Source organism: Scophthalmus maximus, chromosome 9 (assembly GCF_022379125.1).
Source record: "Scophthalmus maximus strain ysfricsl-2021 chromosome 9, ASM2237912v1, whole genome shotgun sequence".
NCBI classification, from domain to species: Eukaryota; Metazoa; Chordata; class Actinopteri; order Pleuronectiformes; family Scophthalmidae; genus Scophthalmus; species Scophthalmus maximus.
This window is the reverse complement of record NC_061523.1, coordinates 19461734-19483955: the sequence shown is the minus strand read 5'-3', so window position 1 is coordinate 19483955 and position 22222 is coordinate 19461734. Positions and strand designations below refer to the sequence as shown.

General features: G+C 42.9%; 3 protein-coding genes across 7 annotated transcripts in view; all 3 read right to left on the bottom strand.

Moving 5' to 3' along the window:
* Positions 1 to 730: 730 nt before the first annotated feature.
* Positions 731 to 2655, bottom strand: LOC124850498 (heterogeneous nuclear ribonucleoprotein A0-like). The gene has a single exon (XM_047334244.1). It carries the CDS (start codon positions 2373 to 2375, stop codon positions 1464 to 1466), a length of 912 nt encoding a protein of 303 aa, XP_047190200.1. The 5' UTR covers positions 2376 to 2655; the 3' UTR covers positions 731 to 1463.
* Positions 2656 to 3903: 1248 nt separating this feature from the next.
* Positions 3904 to 8425, bottom strand: LOC118319998 (heterogeneous nuclear ribonucleoprotein A0). 2 transcript variants are annotated; one of them, XM_047334243.1, is made up of 4 exons: positions 7193 to 8425; positions 5957 to 6107; positions 5535 to 5639; positions 3904 to 4002 (listed from the first exon to the last, which is right to left on the bottom strand). In XM_047334243.1, the coding sequence occupies exon 1, from the start codon at positions 8315 to 8317 to the stop codon at positions 7403 to 7405; it is 915 nt and encodes a 304-aa protein (XP_047190199.1). In that variant the 5' UTR covers positions 8318 to 8425; the 3' UTR covers positions 3904 to 4002; positions 5535 to 5639; positions 5957 to 6107; positions 7193 to 7402. The 2 variants fall into 2 exon arrangements, with proteins under 2 accessions (XP_047190199.1, XP_047190198.1); XM_047334242.1 differs by lacking the exon at positions 5957 to 6107.
* Positions 8426 to 10811: 2386 nt separating this feature from the next.
* Positions 10812 to 22222, bottom strand: part of maea (macrophage erythroblast attacher, E3 ubiquitin ligase) — a 72185-nt gene continuing 60774 nt past the window's right edge. For 3 of the 4 annotated variants that reach the window (XM_035649356.2, XM_035649357.2, XM_047334240.1), the window contains 8 exons: positions 17913 to 18095; positions 16440 to 16643; positions 16114 to 16236; positions 15612 to 15688; positions 15335 to 15443; positions 13670 to 13803; positions 12965 to 13160; positions 10812 to 12857 (listed from right to left, as the gene is read on the bottom strand). In XM_035649356.2, the coding sequence (XP_035505249.1) occupies positions 12762 to 12857; positions 12965 to 13160; positions 13670 to 13803; positions 15335 to 15443; positions 15612 to 15688; positions 16114 to 16236; positions 16440 to 16643; positions 17913 to 18020 (1047 nt within the window). In that variant the 5' untranslated portion in view covers positions 18021 to 18095 and the 3' untranslated portion in view covers positions 10812 to 12761. Of the gene's footprint in view, positions 12858 to 12964; positions 13161 to 13669; positions 13804 to 15334; positions 15444 to 15611; positions 15689 to 16113; positions 16237 to 16439; positions 16644 to 17912; positions 18096 to 21582; positions 22070 to 22222 lie in introns of those variants that run through there. The other variant, XM_035649355.2, reaches the window with a different exon arrangement.

Genomic DNA, 22222 nt, shown 5'->3' with positions numbered 1-22222 from the left:
GGGTGTGATTCATAATGGGGCCACTACACCGATAATTTACCAAGTCACTGTGTAGTGCTATAGACTGACATTGGTTTGATAATAGAAAGAGTTGAAACCAAGAGCATTGGTCATTGATGTTTTCCTGTGAGCTCACACCTACACGTTTTCTTCCTTTCTGTAAGTAGTATTGGTTTACTCGTAAAACCAACAGAATGTAATTCCATCCATGTTGTGACTTCCTAGCAACTCAACAATAACAAGAAGGATGACACAAGTGGATGTACACAAAACCAGATATTCAGGAAAAACCTGCATGCGAAAACGGATAATTTCCTTTAAAAAAAACAAACAAGGAAAATGTTCAGAATTTAGCTGGTTTGTATTATAAAAATTTAATCAAAGAAACATCCAAATATGCATTAAAAAAATAAATTACATGTCACACTGCATCCATGTGGGGAACATCCCTTCAAGGTGAGTATGTGCTCGTTGTATTGAAGGTTGCACACTTAAATTATTCCCACAAATGCAATCACGGCAGCAGAATATTGTTTTTGTCGATGCACACAATCAGCTCCTTATAGATCGAGTATTAGCGCTGTCGGTGTAAAATGGCCGATGAACATGAAAGCGAGGTGATTTGAGGGCAACAGCGCCCCACGTGGCGGCTTCGTGAACTCCATTCAGCAGATCACATCGTGCTCAGTCGAAACCCGCACGGTTTGAAGTAAAACTGCGAGATAAGATGGATTTTTCAAAACATTAAAAACTTTAATAAAAGCAGAATACAACATAGGGGCGAACTGAACACATGGGTTTCATAAACGGTTTTTTTTAATTTAAAGAAAAGGCCTGGCGGCCTAATGGGACGGGAGAAGTGGAAACAGGTGTTAATATACAGAAAAAAGAATCAGTACGAGACGTCTCCGAAAGAAATACTTTGTCACGATGAAAAAAAAAAGAAAAAGTATTTAAGATCAAGCAACTCAAGCAATCGAGTCCCATGCTGCCCGACACTGCCACCAACTTCACCGTAAAACCCCTGAGTTCATGATGCGAACATAACACACGGCTGCTCTGCGAGACAAAACAAACTCACACCCGAGTCGAGAAGCAGTGACTGACATAGGTAACGGCTTTACAAATGGTTCGAAACGAGTCCCCCGCCCTCCCCCCTCCTGTCAGACATAACAAAAGTACAATTCAATAATTCACGATTCTTAGTAGTAAAGTCCAGAATGTGAGGAATATGAGGACATGTGGGGTCCGGGCGGGGTTAAGGATCCAGAGGACAGCCTCATTCATTCCGGGTGGGTGATGGGCAACGTCTCTTTTTAAACTGAACAATAAAGACCCCCCCTCTCACCCCCACCTGGGCTTGTGTGGTGTGTCTGTGTGTGTAAATTCAAGTTCGTTGTAATCAGAATCCCCCCCCCCATGAAACAGCTCAACAAAAAGAAAAAAAAAACGGCAGGTAGTCACTAATAGCCTCCGCCGAATCCCCCGCCGCCTCCTCTGCCGTAGCCGCCGCCGCCCCTGTTGTAGGGCGCCCCGCTCCTGTACGCGTAGTTGCCCCCCTTCATTGCACCATAACTGGAGTGCTGCTGTCCGTAGCCTTCCCCAAAGTCACCGTTGTTGTACCCGCCACCCATCTGGTTGTCGTATTCTTCGTAGCCCCCGTATCCCCCGTAGCCGCCGCCGCCGCCGCCGTTGTAGCCCCCTCCGTAGTTGTCGCCGTAGCCGCCTCCGTAACTGCCGCCGTAGCCTCCCCGGTAGCCGCCACCTCCTCTTCCGCCGCCGCCATAGTTCTGCATCCCTCTCCCTCGACCCCGTCCTCCTCGGCCGCCGCCGCCGGTGGACATCTCCTGCTTGGTCAGCGCCTTCTTCACCTCCACCTGGTTGCCGTCGATGTTGTGGAACTTGGTCAGCACCGCTTTGGTGGCGGAGTCGGTGTCCTCGAAGAAGACAAAGCCGAAACCCCGCTTCCTGCCGGTCAGCTTGTCGGAGATGATCTCGGCCTTCTCCACCACGCCGAACTGGGAGAAGTAGTCGGTCAGGTTGTCGGCCTCGATGTGGTCTTTCACGCCGCCGACGAAGATCTTCTTGACGTTGGCGAGGATGTCGGGCTTGTTCGCGTCCTCTCGGGCTATGGCCCTCTTCAGCTCCACGTTGTTGCCGTCGATAACATGTGGCTTAGCCGCCATTGCTGCGTCGGCCTCCTCCGGTGACGAGTAGGTGATAAAGCCGAAACAGCGGGACCGGCCGACTTGTTGGTTCATGACCACAACACAGTCGCTGAGCGCCCCGAACTGCTCGAAATGACCGCGGAGGCCATCCACCGTGGTCTCCACATTCAGACCACCGACAAAAAGCTTACAAAGTGTGGCCGCCATGACTGAGTTTCTCCTGTGGCTGGTTCGCTCAGACCGTCCCTCTTCTTCTTCAATGGGCGACGTCAGGGCGTTCCGTTTCACTCACTTGCACCGTAAGACGTATCGGTCGTTGATTGGCCGTCTTGAAAAAAACTCGCCACCGCGATTGGCTGGCGGGCGATTCTCGTTGCTGCCGCCTTCCCGTCCTGTCGGAAATACAAGCTCCTTTGATCCAGAGCGAAGCGCGTATTTCGATCATTGTGCCAGTTATGTTCACAATGTCCATCACTTCTGCAACTGTACTTAAGAAAGTACAAAATGTGTTTTTAAAAAAACAAATACAATGAGGTCCAAGTATTAATAAACATAATTTTAGCACAACAAGGTTAAGTGTTGTCCCAATCATTTCCATGAGCTTCTCTCACTGGCACTGCACAACCCACATTTGCCTGTGAACGCTAACGTTATTTAGAAATATACGTATTTAACAGATTGTGGCTTGGCAGGATCATAGATTACTAGTTTTAGAGCAGGACTCGAGCCACCTTGTGCCATTGACTTATTTCAAATGCAGACCACAATCTTAAGTGTCCAAGCTGAGAATTCAACATAAGGCTGGTAAATCATCTACAAAGTGACCTGATTGTGACGGAGCTGATCAGGTTAAGTCATTTGGAACATATCTATAAGTCTATAAACACAATAAATAATACATCTTCCAGGACAGCTGAACACACTTGTCACTTGTGATTTTACTATTTTCTTTTTAGCACGTGGCCTGTTCCTCTCAGATCTGTACTGTGGTGTTGAGTGTATGTAAATGTAGTTTTGGCATTTATCTTAACAGTTTACTTTAGCAGAAACCCGTCTCAGCCCTCTGCCCACAAGGCCGCTTGGGGGGAAAACACTGTTCAGGGTTGCTTCTCTCATTTAGATCTAAAGAATCTACAGCACATTTAAGCCTGTAGCAACACGCCCGTGTTATGAGGCATTAATAGCTGTATTCGCTCTCACTGCACATTATTGTCACCAGGAATGCTGCGGAATCAGTTTAAGGAAACCATCCAACTACTTAACCAGGCCCCCAAGCAATGTACAACGAGGAAGTAAATGTAATGTGTTTTGGTAAAAGACATGGAGCATATACATAGTTCTTGTTTACGGAAAACAGCACCTTGAAATACAGAAACCAGACTTCAAATGGGACTCATGCACGGCCCTTGTTGGTTTTCACTCCAAAGATAAAAATGATGACATAACCAAAGCTCAGCCAAGCTTCTTGCCAATGCCAGCTCCAACATGTAAAGCATTGAATTACACACATTTCAGTAGTCCAAAGCCATGAAAATACTCTTTGTAAGATTCAAACCTGGTTGAATGAAAAAAAAAAATGAGATCAACCAACATGGGATATTTGGCCTCACAAACCTGTCCAACAGAATGAAGATCTGTCAACACAAACCTTATTTTGACCCCTTCATGACAGGTAATCCAATCCAACTATGCTCAATGTAACAAACAAACAAAGAAGTAAAGGTAACAAGTCTTGTCGTATAAAAATATATAGATTTATTTTGAAGTCATAAAAAGCACAGCCAACGTAACAGACGTTTCCTTTTCCTAACGGAAGATCACAGGCATCATTATCCTATAAAAAGGTAAAAGAACAGAAGGCAAAATTTACAATCCAATCACCTAGTCCAGTATCACTCAAGCACAGCATTGTTTCTCGTCACGCACACAAGAACAACTTGTCAAACTAGTTCTCCTGAAACACCACAGTAATTCAGGGAGGAGCTTTCATCCAAACTTAGAGGTGAGGGTAATGTATGCGTTTTAAGTTTTGATAATTGCTATTACAGCAAAGACATCAGGTACAATGCCAATAAGTATATACTGTCTGATGTAATGTTAACTGTGTTCAAGAGTTTGACAAGATTCAGTTCACGTTCAACACAGATTGAGAACATCTCTGACTTTGTGTGATCATTACAATTGCTGCTGCATTGACAGCCACCTGTAAATTCAAACAATATAATAGAGAATTATCATGGCTTTAATAATACCCACACAATTTACTTTAAATTTAGGACTGCAGACTTAAGATCTTCCAAAAACAAATGATCCAATGAAAAAGTCACAACTGCTTTTAGTATTTGCTTAAACATGGCACTCACTAGCCTCCAATTATTTTACAAATTCCATTTCCCAAACATCACTGAAAGAGACATGATCACGTGGCTGGATACAACCTCAGGTGATTGGTCTTCATTAACCCTAGCAGAGACGGTTCACTGCAGATTTTGGGTGTACATAAGGATTGGTATTGTATGTTATAGGGCTCCACCTACTGGCCAATATGATCAACATCTCATTTACTTGCACCTGTTGTCCACTGAAGACTTGTTTAGAGAAAGATCCAGAGAAGATTCTAGATGGATCAGCCATGGTTCATTTTGTGTTCTGTCTTGCGTCCAGTTAATTAACAAGGCTGTGGATCTAGCGACAGATACACAAACGCGGACATGGCAAATTTATTTATATTACTTATTGCACATTCCCCCGCAAGCAATAAATGGTTCAATTAATTCTCAAAATTTAAGTCTAAGGAAGTAAGATTCAGTTTCATTCTTCTTTTGAAACAAGACTGCAGACAAATATTGATTTACATTTACACTTTCCTCACAATGAGTATCACACTAGAGATACAGCCCTCAAACATTTTTTTTTTTCTTCAAGAAATACTCTACAACTATTGCAAAGCTCTTTATGGGATTAAATCATGTAGATCAATAACACAAGACATAAAAGATGTAATAATTTATTGTATTTTGTGTAATGTATTCTGAAACCCACAGTGCCCTAATGCAAACTTCTGGGAAATCAGCTGTTCAGTCAGAGGTCACAAGTTGATAATGCTTCATCTGAAGAGGTCACAGAAGGTTGAAAATCCCTGGCTTAAGTGTTGTGGTATGACGGATCACTACACAGGTCCGACTCTCAGGGCTGGTGATTGGGGAACAGAACATCTATGATGGCACCTGAGCATGGTGCTATCAAAAAGTCCTCCAAACCTGAAACTAAGCAAATCTTCAATAAAACCTGTAAAATCAAAAACCCCGTGAGACTCATTCAAATTCACTTTGACCAAACTGGAATCCCTTGTGAAACTGACTTCACCTGTGGGGGAGAAGACACAACCACTCTCGGTCCCCCCGCCAGCGTGGAGACACGCACCCCGTCGTTTTCGGGGTGATGTCCTCGTGCCCAGGTTACCGTAGCAGCCTGGAGAGGGAAGACAAACACAATGAGAAACTAGACCGAGCATGATTTTCGGGAGGAGACACCAATTTACTCGCTCCATTCTCATTTAATGGTGGAACAAAATTTGGGTCTCCCTCCGCCCACTTAGTTTACATAAAACCAAATTAAATAGACCCCCCTTTTTATACTTTAAGATTAGCTATATATAAAAGGCGCAATGAGTTCTTAAGTGTCAGTTAAGTTGTGCAAGATTAAATAATGGCACACGTGTGCACCATCTCAAAGATATTCCATACATGGTTGACCAACACAGAGTGAAGACAGGTTGAATTACATACCTAGTTTGCTGGATGTGGATATCCTAAAGAGATATTTCAGACTCCTATCACAATCGACCCCAGGTAATCAACAGGGTCCTGATGTAGCCTACAAACAAACTGCTACGGCTATTTTGGCTGGGATAGCCTACAGGAATACGAGTAAGAACACCTAAATATAGGAATAATCAAAGTTAAATAATCAGAGCCCTCATGCCCACATATAGAGATGTATTCAAATATGTAAAAAATTAATAATATTTAAAAAATATATATATATTAGCAATTTCTACAACCACATAATTTTAAAAATAATAATGTCAAACCCTACAAAGCCTACATGCATTGGCTGCGGGTAGACTACAACGATTGATTTCACCCACCTGAGTGTAAGGGAATAAACTGTGGGAAAGAAGCCATGCAACTAAAGATCGAGATGATGTCACCTATAAGACCTGTGGATGAACTTGAGGACGCCTGGTTGAATAAGTAAAGTAAAACCTGTGGATGAACTTGAGGAAGCCTGGTTAAATAAGTAAAATAACTAAGCTAAGTGGTATAACGTTTTATTTAAAATGAACATACATAAGCATACCAAAGTGTTTTAACAGTAGGTTTGTTCTCCAGACATGAAAGTATACAATATACATTATATATTGCTACAGGTAAATGGAAAAATGAACAATATTTTGATTGGAACTAGTACTATGCGTGATGAGTTTGAGAACACAATATAGGGAAGGAAACAAGGAAACTGGATCCTGCAGTGTCACGTTCCCGCCTTCGCCGAATGACCCATGTCAATAATTATACAAATCGATGTTTGTCAGTATAACATAGCTATGAAATCCAAAAACCACATATCATGCTTTCTCATCCTCATACATAGGAATCACACTAGGTTTACTCCAGGAAACAAAAAAAAAATAACCTAATCTAATTGCTTAAAATGTAAATATTAAGATAAATCAGAAGAACTGGTCAGAAAACCCCCCCCCGCCCCCCACCCCCCCACCCCAAAAAAAAAAAAAATACGAATAAGAAACAATCCTACATCGAAACTTTCCAAGAAACAACGAATGAACGCAAATAAAAAAAGGGTAAGAATCAAAACGCTAAACGACAAACCGCACGCCGTCGGTGCGGGGACATAAAAGGGATCGTTGTGTTTGTATTCTTCGAGTTAACGTGTCCTAGTGGCGCGGCAACGACCGCCGATCGCTACTATCAGGTTTCTCTGGGAAGTGGCCTTCCTACCTGTTTGGGGGTTTGAGGTCTTCATTATGATTAGAGGGGGGGTCTCTCTGTCCTTATCTCTGCCATGGGTGGGTTCCACGGCAGACGCCCCGGGACTGAATTTGGGGGGGTTTTTTGGCGTTCGAATCCTGGCTGGAGGTCGGTTTTTTTTTTTTGTGGCGAGGGATGGGGATGGTCTCAATTCTGTTTCCCGGTTGTCCGCGGTGTCGCCTAGTAGCCGCCGCCACCGTAGCCTCCCCTCGGGTAGCCGCCGCCGCCGCTGCTGCCTCCGCGGGTGTAGGGCGCCGCGCTCCGCTGCGCGCCGAAGGGCCCCCCCTTCATGGGGCCGTAGCCGGAGTTGTGCTGGCCGTAGCCGCTACCGAAATCGTTGTAGCCGTTTCCGCCGCCGTAGCCACTGCCCTGGTCCCCGTAGCCGCCGCCGTAGCCGCCGCCGTACCCGCCACCGTACCCGCCACCGTAGCCGCCGCATCCGCCGCCATTTCCGTAGTTGTAGTTTCCGCCGTACTCCCTGCTGTTGTAGCCATTTTGATTTCCCCTCATGCCCCTACCCGAGCGACCCCCCATCCCCATGCCGCTCCTGTTGGACGCCTGCATCTCCTGCTTGGTCAGGGCCTTCTTCACCTCCACTTTGTGTCCGTTGATGGAGTGGAACTTCACCACGACCGCCTTGTCGGCCGCGTCGTGCTCCGTGAAGTACACAAAGCCGAAGCCGCGCTTCTTACCGGTCTCCTTCTCCGAGATGACCTCGGCCTTCTCGATCTCGCCATACTGGGAGAAGTGGTTGGAGAGGTGCTCCTCTTCGATGTCGTCCTTCAGGCCTCCGACGAAGATCTTCTTCACCTTGGCGAGGGCCTCGGGCTTGTTGGCGTCCTCCCTCGCCACGGCGCGCTTCACCTCGACCACGTTGCCGTCGACGGTGTGCGGCCTAGCGCCCATGGCGGCGTCGGCCTCCTCCGGCGAGGAGTAGGTCACAAAGCCGAAGCAGCGGGACCGCTGCAGCTGCTTGTTGACGACGACGACGCAGTCGGTGAGAGTGCCGAACTGCTCGAAGTGCTTGCGCAGGCCTTCGCTGTCGGTGTCCACATTCAGTCCACCGACGAAGAGTTTACAAAGCTGGTCGGACATTTTTTTTTTTTTTTTTTTAAACAATGGCGACGTGAAATGACTCGACCAAATTCAGCCGTTCGTAAATCTCAAAATGGTGGCGAGGGGAAGAGCGCAGCTGTATTTATACCGGAGACGAATAGGCACCTCCTCTTCCGGTCTGAGCGAGTCTTCCGTGTCAGGAAAGTGTAACTACGTAGCTCGAGCGCCAACTGAACTGACTCACATCAAAGCAAACTATCGAACTTAAAAGCATTGGACGTAATAACTTCAGTGCATTCAACTTAATAACTTCAGCGCATTAAACTTAATAACTTCAAAGCATTAAAGTATATATCCTCAAAGGCACACAGAGCGCATTTCTCTTAAAGCAACAGTAGCTGCTTAAACAGAAAAGTCAAATATTGCTGCCATTAACAAAATTGTTCTAAAACTAACATTAATTAAAAATAATTATTAATAGCTGACCTTTTAAAAAAAATCACCATAAACATAATGAATTAATAAATTGAATTAAATGTTTAATGTCCAACATACGTAAAGCACTTAACACGATATAAACTGCACTTATTTAAACTAAACATGTGGAGACGTAACTTGGTTCCAACACTCTTCTTTGTACCAAAAAAACAACAACTAATATTCTGTTTATTGCACACAAAATGACACAAAACCTCAGCAATTATCAAATATATATATATGCAATTGAATTTCATTGCTATGTGCAATGACAATAAAGGCATTCTAGTCTATTCTATGATATGATGATATATTATTTCTATCAACGGTTTCAAAGGATTTATTTCAGGTGGCTGTTTTGAACTATAAACCAGTTTTTGTCTCATGTGGAACATCATTCAGGATTTCTTGAAACTGACGATTGATTTAATTCATCCCCACCAACATCAGGCTCTTTGAAGTTTGATTCCCTATATTTTTGTTGCTTCTAATTTGTAAAATTGAGTATTGTCTGTCATTATGACACGAATTATCCCTCTTTGAAAATGCTTCTGTTGCCATGCAACTCCCTGAACACACATCGCTTATATACAACCTACATACTGTTGTCTGTAGTGATTTGTATTATAGGAATATTGGGATGTGACTTTTTAGCCCTGGGTATTACAGCATGGCTACAACTAATGATCACTTCCATAATAAGTTAGTCAAATTAATACTTTTTTGGATTGTTATCTCTACAGAATGTGTGTGTATATATATATAATATCAATAAATCAATTCAGAGAAATTGTCCTGTAGAAGAAGCCAGATGAAACTATAATCAGGTAGATAAACTTCAGGATTGTCTTAAAGACATAGAGGCCCGAATGACCTGTATTTTTTTTTTACTTCTAAGTTCAGACGAAGCTGAGGTCTTTGAAACATTATGACTATACAGTTACTTTGGACGGCATAACTTTGGCCTCCAGCTCTACTGAGAGGAGTTGGATTTATTTTGGACCAAGACATGACTTTTTGACTCACATGTAGAACACGTCTGTAGGACAGCCGGTTCCACTTGCGCAATGAATATTTAAAAAAATTAGAAACATCCCATCTCAAAAGGATGCTGAAAACCGTAGTCTATGCTTTTGTTAATAGACGCCATAAATTTTTTATCAATGGGATGTACCAATAAGTCTGTTAAAAGCCTCCAGTTAAACCAAAATGCTGCAGCAGACATGTAGTTACAGACAGGAACTGGAAAAGGAGGATAATGTTTCTCCCCTGCTAGCATCTCTGCATTGGCTCCCTATAAAATCCAGAATAGATCGGGGGGACCCATATTAATCAGGCTCCATCATATCTTAGAGAGCTCATAGTTCCATATTATCGCAATAGTACACTTCGCTCTGTAAAAGAATAGTCAAACTCTCCACTGATAAACAGTTAATCAATGGACATTTTCTTCTGTTGTATCATTGTCCTTTGAATATCTTTGGGTTTTGGACCGTTGGGTCCAACAAAACAAACAATTTAAATATGTAAAATTGGGCTGTGGAAGCTCAAACTGAAGAAAAAAAATTGATGGTTTAATCTGCTATAAAGATATAAAAATAATAAGTTGTTTGCAGCCCACCAAAATCCATAATTTTCCAGTAACAACATACATATGCTTGTGGCAGATGCATTGTCTTTGGAGCAAAAACTTGATTCGCTCCTCTGTGACATGGCAAAATCAAGGGTTGGGTCATCTAGTAAAATGATCCCTAGTTACACAGTTGTACTGATGCATTGCCATGTATGTTACAGATAAGGGATCAACACTACAGTATACATCTATATGCATGCTTTTCTCTTCTAGAGTCCCGAAAACAAATGCCTCCACAGAATGCAGGCTTCCAAGGACCATGGAGACTCCAAGTGGTTTCAGGTGCAAGACAAAACCCTTTGCATTTCCATTTCAACAGGATTGCAGTGAATAGTTTGTCACACCTAGCACAGAGCTTATGGTAATGCCGGTCTCAGCGGCCACAGAGCAGACGTCGCGAATAAAGAAACACTGAAAACAAAGGTCACTGAAATCTTTATGAGGCATATTGCTCATGAAACAATCCCTTTATCTAGTCTAGCAACACAAACACACAGGACAGTCTGTGTCTTTACAGGTACAGTTCCAAACTATTAATGGACACAAATGAGGCATCTTTTGGTCTGTCAATAAACAACAAATGGAAGAAATGATTGACCACGAGACTGATCACCTTTAACATAAAACTGCATTTTTGGATTGTTTTGTGTGGATGTTTAGAGATATAGTTTCACAAACTAAGAGTAACTTAGCATTAGTTGACACTGAAGTCAACGTCCATGTCCTATTAATCCACATTTCAGATTTGTGTACATGAAGTTCTGTTCCCGGTCCATCTGGAGAAAGTCTTAAAGGAGGAGTCATGCTTTCACATGACTGAAAGAAAGAGTTTACCCTTTTAAGTTTGCAAGAAGGGGCAGGGTGGTTTAATCAACCCCCCACACCCTGCCTCTTAATGAATAAAAAAGGAACAATTGTACATGAACTGTTGATAAACTTGGTGTACTTTTATACCAAGTAAAGCCTGTAGAGTTGGCGCCACAAGCAGCTTTAACATATGCAGAGGAGAAAAATATCTACAGTCTTTTATCTTTTTCCTTTGTTGGAAAAATTGTCATGAAAAATAACGAATGAAATAAAAAATATGACATTTAAAATAAAACTGTTTAATTGAGAAGCTCAAACCATCTGGTTATGGTTAAATTAACTAAACAACTAGTTTAATCTTTAAAAAGAGTAAATATTCTATGTAAAAAGTTCACTGACATTTGCTCATTCTTTTGGCTGAAGAAAACAACTGAAATTGTTTGAGTAGAGCTGAAAAGGGCAAACACAAACATGAAAGGAAGACAATCTGTTCATTAAAAAAAAAAAACATCAGAGATTGTTGTCTTGTTTAAATAGGGTTAGGGCGTGTTTTTCATCATGGTAGAAAAAACACCATAATTAATTAATCATGGTGTTTTTTTCTACCATTAGTTGTGTATCAGCTTCCTCAGAAATACGTTATACCGAACTACCAGTTAACTTGAGGACACTGCAGGGCTGTCGGGTTATCAACGGCCAAGGAAAGACTTGTTCTCTTCACACAACAATCTTTGTAGGGGTTACTTGTCCCCACCCCCCCTGAATTTACACGAGGATGACCAATTCCTATCTAATATTTACATTTGAAAGGGAGCCTATACCGCAGCCCAATCAACCTCCACTTTCACAGCCGAGGAGGTGAAATGCAAAAATGTTAGCAGGGCAGTTTTAAGGGAGGCATTTAACATATGCCCTCAACAATCCACCAAAGAGCACATGGCTAGAAGAACACAGCATGCATCACGTAATTAGATGCTACTATGAGACCAGGCAGCCATGTTTATTATAAAAAAGAAAAGCCCAAACCTCATGTAAATCTGCGTAATGTAGGGAGTTAACACAGTCCTTCCACGTCGTTTAAGTAACAAAGGAACACGACTAGTAAAAGGAAAAAGGCAAAGTAACCTCATCAAGATTTTATTTTTTTTGTTTTAAAATCAAACATCTACCTAGAAGCTTTTCAGCCCCTCAGTCCTTTTTTCCCCTAGTCTCTAATCTTCAGAGTGAAGGCTTGTAAGATAATGACAATATTGATAGTCCATGTGCTTGAATGAATGAATCGATCGATCGATCAACTCCTAGCCCAGCTAAAACAGTCCGAAAGGAGTAGAGCCCAGTTTCTGTGTGATGAGGATTTCGGAGGGAAAGAGTGGCAGGAAAGGAATCAATCGTGTATTTGGGAGGAGGATGAGGAGGGGGGGTTGTAGGGTATTTTGGGTGTGTCTGTGGGGGGTAGAAGGGCACTAGATCACAGCTCCACAAGTGGCTCTCTGAGTAGGGCAGGTCACAGGCGATGGACGACTGCATTCAATCACGTTAACACTCGGTACAGGGTCGTCTGAGTGATCACATGATGTAGACCTTCTCCGCCTGAGAGAAGTTGAAGACTTCTTTGGTTCTGGGACACACCACTTTGTCGTCTTGGCGGATGGACAGAAGTGACTGGAGGAGACATAGAGCAGAGGATAATAACTCTCACACAAAACAATCATCAGTTTTCTGCATTTTAAAGCTATTTGTCATAGAAAACGCCGAACACAGTCACTCACATTGTAACCGTACACGTATCCATTAGGAAGCATCATCGGAGGGTTGTTTTCATTCATGACCTCCCCAGAGATCTTGCACACTAGTCTGGAGTTGGCACAGTGGGCCATGGGGAGCGGCTGGGCCAACTTGTTTAGAGATTTACTGCACACGGGGCAGTCTGGGTTCTTTGAGGTACCGTCCTCCTTGTAGCACTGACTGTTGTGGGCATGGAGGTTAAGGACCATAACTCGCCACTGTATGATTTTTAGTGTGGATGTCACAGCAGATATGTTCATTAGACACCAAAGAGCAAAGACTAGAAATAGGGAAGGGCGTTATAATTTTTAATAGAGGTTTTCCTGCTGCATTCTCTCATGGTCTCACTAGGACATTCTCCCGACATTTTACTGGGTCTGGCAGGAAAATGTGCTTCGTCGCATACAGAGTAGTATTCCAGATTAGAGTCAAATTTCATCCCAGTCTCTCAATCTTTCCTCCCTGTCTTGATTTGCCCATGTACAATCTCTCTCAACATTAAAATGTCACCATCATTTGAATACTTTCAATTCCGGTCGACAACGCTAGTTCACCTCAACCAAGCGGCACCTAAAATGTGTCCAACCCTGGTCCAGAGGATCCATACTGAAAGACTACTGGCATAGGTTAAACACAAACACCCTGTCAGTGAATGGGTTATGACTAAATACTAAGGTACGGTAGGATACGGTGTCTTGATGGCAGACAGACCAGCCTGTAGGGTTATGGTGAACACAGAGTTGTTTCCCAGCTGGTGCAGTCTGTAGTTGTCATACCGGAACTGCTGGATCAGCATCTTCCAGCGAGCTGGATCCAAAAGATCCTGATGGGAAAAAGTACAAACAGGAGACAGGAGACACTTTTACACCACCTAGTGATTACGGTTTGTGAGATTGCACATGCATCGCAAATTAAATTGATCAAGAGGGCACATACAAGTTATGTTCCTACACAAACTGTATTTATATTGCAAACATTTCTACCATACGGTCTTCATTACAGTTTAATAAAGTACAACATAATCCAGTGATACATCTGAATTCCTTTAATTGCATCAACATTTCCTTCACTTGCATCTTTTTACTCCCACTGAAGATGTAAGGGGAGAGGAAATGAGGAAACTAATTTTAGAGAAATGACGCGTCCCTTCATCTGAACCGTCATCTCAGGCAACATCTGGTTCTAATGACCTCAGCACAGTGTAGGATTTACACATTATTAATTTCAGCTCTGTACAAAGGATGGTCTCCTGTATCCTTACCCGTGGCTTCAAAAGATTCCTCTCTGATCTCAACCTTTGCTCCTCAGAGCAGACATACAGCCTTTGGGACGTTTCCCGAAAAAGCTGATTGTGGAATGAGAAACGGTCAAATAATGGAAATGTGATGTACCCTAGATCAGTGTTTCGGCTTTATACATTTTACTGCAGCAGTTAAGTTAAATATATTTCATTACATATTGATTTTCACTCTGACAACTGCCATACCACATGTCCCACCCAGGTGCCTGACTGGCCGCCAGCCACACGGGGACACAGTGATAATCACATGTTTTTGTTTTGAGCAGACTGTGATTAACGTCTCTCTGCTGATCAAACACAGCCGAGGTGGTGGGATGATGTGTTTTCCAATCCTGCATGTATAATGTAAATGCACTTTCTAAATGAAGTTACAGTTAAATTCCTTCAGCTGTGTTGTGGTAACTTTGAACTTTGAATCCACAAACATTTTGGCAAAAGACAAGAGATTGTTAGTTCTGCTTCCGTCACACATGTTGTTGTTTTGTAATCATGTCAAGGTAAAACCTTATTTCTCAGACAACTTCTGTCTCTGGCTTTGGAGATTAAAGATAACAGCACTGCTATTGAAATGTGTCTCCCAACGACAAATCTAAAGAAGCACGAGGGAGAAGTGAGTTTATTTTATTTCTTTTAATGGACGAGAGTCCATCGAGTGGCTCCTCTGTTGTTAGCGCACTTTCTCCGCTTAATCTTGAAAAGTACCACTCAAATAATTTTAGTGGTGTATAAAGATGATGGCATTGACTCTGGTGTTTAATGACGTGTGGTGCATTGTGTATAAACAGCTGCTTTATAGATGACACCACAGTATGTGTGTCCACTGGGAAGAATTCAGGTGTGTTACTGATACGGAACTAAAACGCTAAAACTAGACGGGGAATTGCTTTAGTTTTAAAACTTAACCATAGTATGGTAGTCTGTGTCAGGTCCGTCAATGATAGTGGAATTTCCATGTGCGAAACCCACAAGTATACAACACACTATTCCTCGGGGTCTGACCAACTAAAATCTTACACCTGTTCATATTTGTAATCGTTAAGACCATGGGTGTTACCTTGTATGGAGAGATGTGTGTATCTGATGGGAAGGCCAGCATCCCCATCACCTGCCGAACCTCATCCAACTGTCCACCCTCTGCTTGGCTGAAGTGTTTCCTTGCATGTCTGACAAAGGGACAAAGACTAAGTCGTTAGTTTTTCCACAATCTACAATATTATTGAAAATCAAATAGGTGCAATCGGTGTAAAGATTTAAGTTATAACAGTTAATGTGTCAAATGCAAGTTTGTAAGGACACAAATAACATGCGTGTTGTCGTTCCGTGTCCAGTACCTGACGGCATCCATGCGTTTGTTTTGTCTGATGAGCTCAATGAACTCCTGGATTCTCAGACTGAACTCCAGACAACTCTGCCAAAGAAACAGACGAAAGAGGTTTGTCAGCTTTTCAATACTTTTGACCAAATGTTTTTTTTTTTGTGAAAGAAGAATACAAATGTCCTGCTGCAGTAGATGTAGAGCTTGAAAAACTATCAGAGAGTTAGCTTCCTTCTCTTGTAACAGGACAATTAAGTGGGGCATTTAAAAAATGCTTGCCACAAGAAAAAGCATTTTGCCATTCTTGTAACCTTGTAATTCTTTGGGTACCTACACACTAAAATGTGGACTCTGTAACTAACAGTTAAAAAATGTGTTGATTCTGGGATGACACCCCTACTACTTAGTACTTTCTAATCCCATGATACATTTTAAAGGTAGAGAAAGCGATTCTTAGTGAATCTCTCCTCGTGGTCCGCTGGCAGCTTTGGAATTTAACTGTCGGAAAAATTAGCTACCTTCATCTTGCGGAGGCGAGACTTGTTGTCGTGGCACCAGGCTAGACAGGTGGCCGTCTCCTGCCTCTCCAGAGACTCCTCCACCTCCTTCGCTGTGAGGAACATTTCAATGTTCACCAGATCCTAAAGACACGGGCGATTCCATGTGTTATTGGAAAAGAAGGAAACTAAAACAAATATTAACTACAGTACTGAACAGAGGATAAAAAAAACCTGGTAAAAATCACATGCACATGCAATAAATGTGTAGGAAGCAAAACTGTGGTTCAAACAGGCTCAGGAAATGTTAAACATTAAAGACATAATGTTGACACACAGACAATCACCTCTATACCGCTCTGTCTGGCCAGTTTAACAGCTGTGTTGTAGTAGCCACAGCGCAGCAGATGCTCCACCATCATGCGGTCCATGCGCTTCTTCTTCCACAGGTTGACGGAGGCCGGCTGGTCGCTGCTGTGCTCCTTCAAGTGCTCAATGCGACGCTTGCACAGCTTGGCACTTTCGTCCTCTGCTTGGATGGACTCCGCAGCCTACATGACACAAATATAAAGATATTTGAAGTTTTGGAGAATAATAGTTCTGTATTTATCACATGTAAATGAAGCTTACTTTCAAGAGGAAGAAGCCCTGACTTCTGAGGAAACCTTTTGCGATACTGCTGCTAATGACTACCAACTGATATGATAAGCAGCCCGGACACTGAGGCCAGATGACAAGACCAACATCTACTTCCAGCTCTGTGGATAAACTGTTTCGTGATGAAGGCCAGTTGAGTGTCATTACCATAAAAGCAGAAGGTCACACTCACTCTGAATTGCGCTCCCATCGCCACATGTTACATCTATTTCCCAAATATATGTTGAAATGTCAAAGCATTAAAGAAATAGTGATGATTAGTGATGTATCACTGAGTGAATAACTGCATTCCAGGTGCACTGTTACATGCACACTGTCATTTAGGATTAGATTAAAAAGCAAAACAAAAGAAGCACTGGATTTGTTCAACATGACTCCCTGGTTCAATCTCTTTTGTTTGGCAAAGAACAAAACTCTTACTCGAGCTATAAGATTTTATTCTCGACTCTGAACTACTTTTCTTTATTTCCCAGGTGGATTACGTTAGTATGTTTATGGGGAAAATGACCTACAGAAGTGTGTCTTGATTGCTGTTGTCAGTGCACAAACCAGCCAGGTAGCATTCCACCACTAAACAGCCACATTCCACCGGTTAAACCATTATAAAGAAACCACGGGCACAGTAATGAGCTTTTGTCAATGGGGGCGAGTTGTGTGGCTTTCAACAGTTGGCTTCAGCTGGAGGCAGATCTTGTTTACAGATCACAATGATTCCTAACTGTACAGTACAGTTAACACAAGACATGACTGTTGTGATAAACCCTGCACAAACATTGCTTAGATAGAGATTATCTCTATAGTCAAAATCTTTTTGGACAAAAACAGCCCTCGGAAAACTAAAATGGCAGGATATGACAATGACTACACCGTTATTGTGTGAACACAAAACACTGGAAGTTATTGGAACACATAACATAAACAAACCCTGAGCGTCAGAGGCGACAAATTTTGACTGCGCTAAGATCCGGCAAAAAATGTCAAAAAGCCACGTTTGTTAAAATTGCCTTTCTGTCTCATCTATCCTCTCATATTTCTTTGTTTTGTCTTTTAGTGTGAATAGCAGTTAAGGACTTACATTTAACCAAATCAGTTATTGTGTGTTTGTAAAGTATAAGAGCATGAAGAGGAGTGCGTATGTGTGTGTGTCCATCTGTATCCCTCACCTTCCTCTTCAGGGCGCTGAGTTTCTCCACCACTCCATCCAGCAGTGACACCACAGAGTCGACCACGGGGAAGCTGCTCAGGGTCTTCTCCAGCTCCGCCACCACCATCGTCACGTGACTCGTCTCCCGGTCGATGTTCTTCTGAGCTGCTCTGAAGCGTTTGTTCAGAGTCTCGTAGGGGACCTGCGAAGACAAATGCCGTTGGATATTTTGAAACCTCGGCGTATGAAGCATTCGGATTTGGCAGCGGCACAGGACAAACACGCAGCTCGGAACATTTTTACAAAGGCGTCAGCTCAACATAGGCACATGAATATTACCTCTGGCTGATTCAGGTTCGTGTTCGGGAGAATGGTAGGATTTTGTTTGGATGGCTGAGCTGCATTGGACCTTGTAAATATTCTGCGATATTCAGTGTGTTGCTCCACAGAAACAGAAGTCGTTTGCATAGACATCCTGTAAAAACTTTTCCCCTCGTCTTCCACAGATATCACCCACAGTGGGAATGAGGGCTAGTTAGTTAAATGATATTATGATATATGCTTACATTAATCAATCTGTCAATATTACAACAGATCCAAGAACATCATCAGGGCTACAGAGGGGACTTAACAAACACTATGCAGGTATAAAGACACTGCAGGTCCACCGCTGACATGTAGCTACAGAACGCATACTTTAGTGGTTGTGGTACATAAAGCATAAATAAAACACAATTAAAAACACAACAGTTAAGTATTTAACTTAAATTTAACCAAGTCCATCTCACAAATGACTTGATTAACTATAAAATCGGTGTGATGTGAATTTAACAAGATCTGAAGGCAAATTATTTATAATGAATCTAAATGACAGTGTTTTTTCCTCCTCTGACTGTTGTGGTTAATTCTAGTTGTCTGCATTTAAAAAAACAAAATACAAAGAGGAGAGCTCTGCTCCATTGAGAAGATTTTCTTCTCTTCTAAGTTGGAGCCTTAAGTCTGCAATGGAACGCCATTGGATGTTGTCTCCTAACTGGAGTTCAGCTCTACTTTTGCAGAATTAAAGAGCAGAATGAGACCCTATGATTCAGATGTTTAATTTTGACCACAGAACGGTGTCATATGCACAAGTAAATATTCACTTGTGTTCAGCTGGAAGAAACAGCAGGCTCAGGAATGTGCACAGCCACAGTATGAGAGAAAAAGAAGGATGGAAAAGACATTTCCTTTACACCAGTCGCTCCAGTATTTCTTTTTCCTGACGACTACATCGAGGTTTTGCAGTAGACACGTTGAACTGATCAGTGTTTGACCTGACAGCATTTATTTTTTTTAGTGACACATTTGGCCAAAGATCAAAACATTTATCGTGGGTTATTAAATGAAGAAGTCAGAAGCCAGGATAGATGGTGATTATTACAGCGAGATGTAGATAAAAGTCAAATGACCTCTTTACAAATTCATAGAATTTCTGGTGTGTGCAAACAAGCAGGGTTCGGCAACACGGGGATATAATCCTTGAAATCACAGCTAGAGTTACGTGCACCAAACGCAACTTCTTCTCCCCTAATATGATCGGAAACAGAGGGCTCTTTCCCCCACCCAAATGTAAAAGCTGTGGGGAACTAACACAAAGATTACATTTTTAAGTAAAGTAGTGTGAGACCAGGGATTGACGTGGCACTAAAAACTGAGTCTGCACTGACAGAGCATTTATGATGACATACGTTATGGCCAATATGTGATCGGCATAAGGTGAGTCGTGGTACCGAACACTGCGCCCTGATAACATTACACCTTCTCTACTGTAAATTAATCAATATAAAAAGTACTTCAATTATGTAGTATTGTCAGGTATTCATATTCACTTTATCCTGATATATATCTATGGTGTTGTACAAAGATGTCTGATCTATATTGCCCACATCTGGGGGGGGAAAACATAGTGACATGTTATTCAGTCATGTTTCAAACTGCTGTTACAGTGCCGGGCTGACACTGTGTGTGAGTGGTTGTGAGTTGACACATTGTAAGAGAGACACTGACAAGCCCACTCCCAACACACAGTACTCATTAGTGATAATCAGGACATTGCTGGGGTAATATTGGTAAGTCTGAATGATGATTTGGTCTCACCTTGAAATACAGACACAATATGTTAAATGTATAGCATTATTACACTCTCGATAAGACTAGCGGGCCTTCATGTTTCAGCAATCATCAGGTTAACAACCCGCACACCACTGGCTAAAATGGTATGTGAAACGTGAACACGTGAATATCACTGTCACCATTTCCCTCGCGCACGCCGACTATGGACAACATATATACACATACATACACAACAACACCCTCAAGGACACACTATCCATCACATGGATGCATTTCCTTGGACATGCAGACGAGCAGCTCCCTGTGTGGCAGGCAACATCATCCAGCTGCAAAATGTGTCCTCCAGCTGTCGAGTCCCATCAGCCCCGGTCTTAAAATGGTGCCCATCATGTATCACCATCCTCACCGCAGCATCTGAGCACAGACACATCTCCCCCCCCAATCCACATGCCACGTTGTATCTTCGTACCGTGGCAGCATCACCACATCGTTTCCGTTACCACAGAAAAAGCAGCTGCCAACACACACACACACACACACACACGCCGGTACTCACTGGCCCAGCTTTTCTGTGTGACGACGCCGCCTTTCTCTCTCTCTTTCTCTCTCTCCCCCCCGGACACGAGGTGCTCGGACTCGTGTTCAGCTCGTCGTGTTTTAGCGGCGGTGTCGCAGTCACGTTGTGTGGAATGGAGGAGGAACGGTGCGTGTGTGCGGCGGCGGCGACGGGCCGTGATTCCTCTCGCTGGCCATTTTGGAAGTGCACAGATCTGATGACACAGCAGCGCTAACTCGCAGGGCTGCTCCTCGGTCCCCCTCTCTCTCTCTGTCTGTCTGTGTCTGTCTGTCCCCCCGGTGATTTCCACCGATCCGTCTTCTTCCAACTACAATCTGCATTGTGAATATTTAGCTATTCCTCTTTAGATGGATAATACGAGGTTTCTACCACAGCTAGCAAACAAGCTAGCAGGGCTATCACCGCCTGCACGGGGACTCCCATTGACGCCGTGTGTGTGTGTGTGTGTCTGCTTGATGGAGGAACGAGCGACCATGTTGTTTGACATTCTGTCATTGTAACTGAAGTCAACTGCCAAACCAGTCCCGGGTCCGCCCCCCCCCCAGCTCAACATTCAATCACACCGCCGCTAACGTGTCGCCACCGTTAAATTAACGCAGCGATAGTTTTTTGTTGACCGACACCGAGTCACAACTACTGTGAAAAAGGAGCCGTGACACAACAGGCTTCGACTCGAGCTGACATTTCACCAGGCCCTCGACACTCTCAACGCCAACGGAGTGCTCCTTACTGACAGCGGAGCAGCGAGCTAACTAGCCAAAAGATAATGCTATTTATCAAGCTACTCAATCTTTACTGTCGCCTTGTCAAACGCATGTATTCAGTGGCCGCTGCTAGCTGGCTAAGCTAGTGCAGCCAACGTTAGCCTCCCTGTCAAGTTCGATGCCCCCGAATGAACCATTAATTCCCCATTATCCAAATAGCACCGAACGAATCGGGTGTTTCAGCAACACGGCGATCGTTTCGCTACCATTATCAACCAGTTCCAGTTCGTGTTTACCTTCAGGGTCGGGTATTCTTGGACTTTGAGAGCCATGGACAGTTGAGATGCTGTCTCCTGCACCGCCATCTTGGTTTTGTGGTTTTCTTCTTGTGGTTGTTTGTGTTTTGTTTTTTTCTTCCCATCCAATCAGAATGGCCTTTGTGCTCACTACCGCCACCTGGCGGGACGGTGTCAGCACTGACAATTTCCAGGATGTGGGTTCTTTATGGAATATTCCTTTTCTTCATGTATCTTTTTTATTCTGATCTCAATTAGTCTACATTTCAAAATATTTGTTGATTCAAGGTGAGCATTTTCTTTAACATACTGTGGTGATTATTTTCTATTTGTAGTACTTTGTCTGTAAAATGCCAGAACAATAATTGTTAAATGGTAAATACAATTTTCAAGCATCCTTTATCTGACCGGTCCAAAACCCCAAAGATATTCAGTTTACACAGATTATATGTCCACAAAAGATTGACATCTTCGCATTTATGCAACTATCAACAACAGACTGATTGATTAAATCGACTGGTCGTTGCAGCTCGAGCTCTGGAGCTTTGATGCTTTGATGCTTTGTTCATGACCACTTCAAGGAACTTTCGTCCACAATTACTAATAACTGTAAATTACTGTAAATGTGATATTTTAGGGC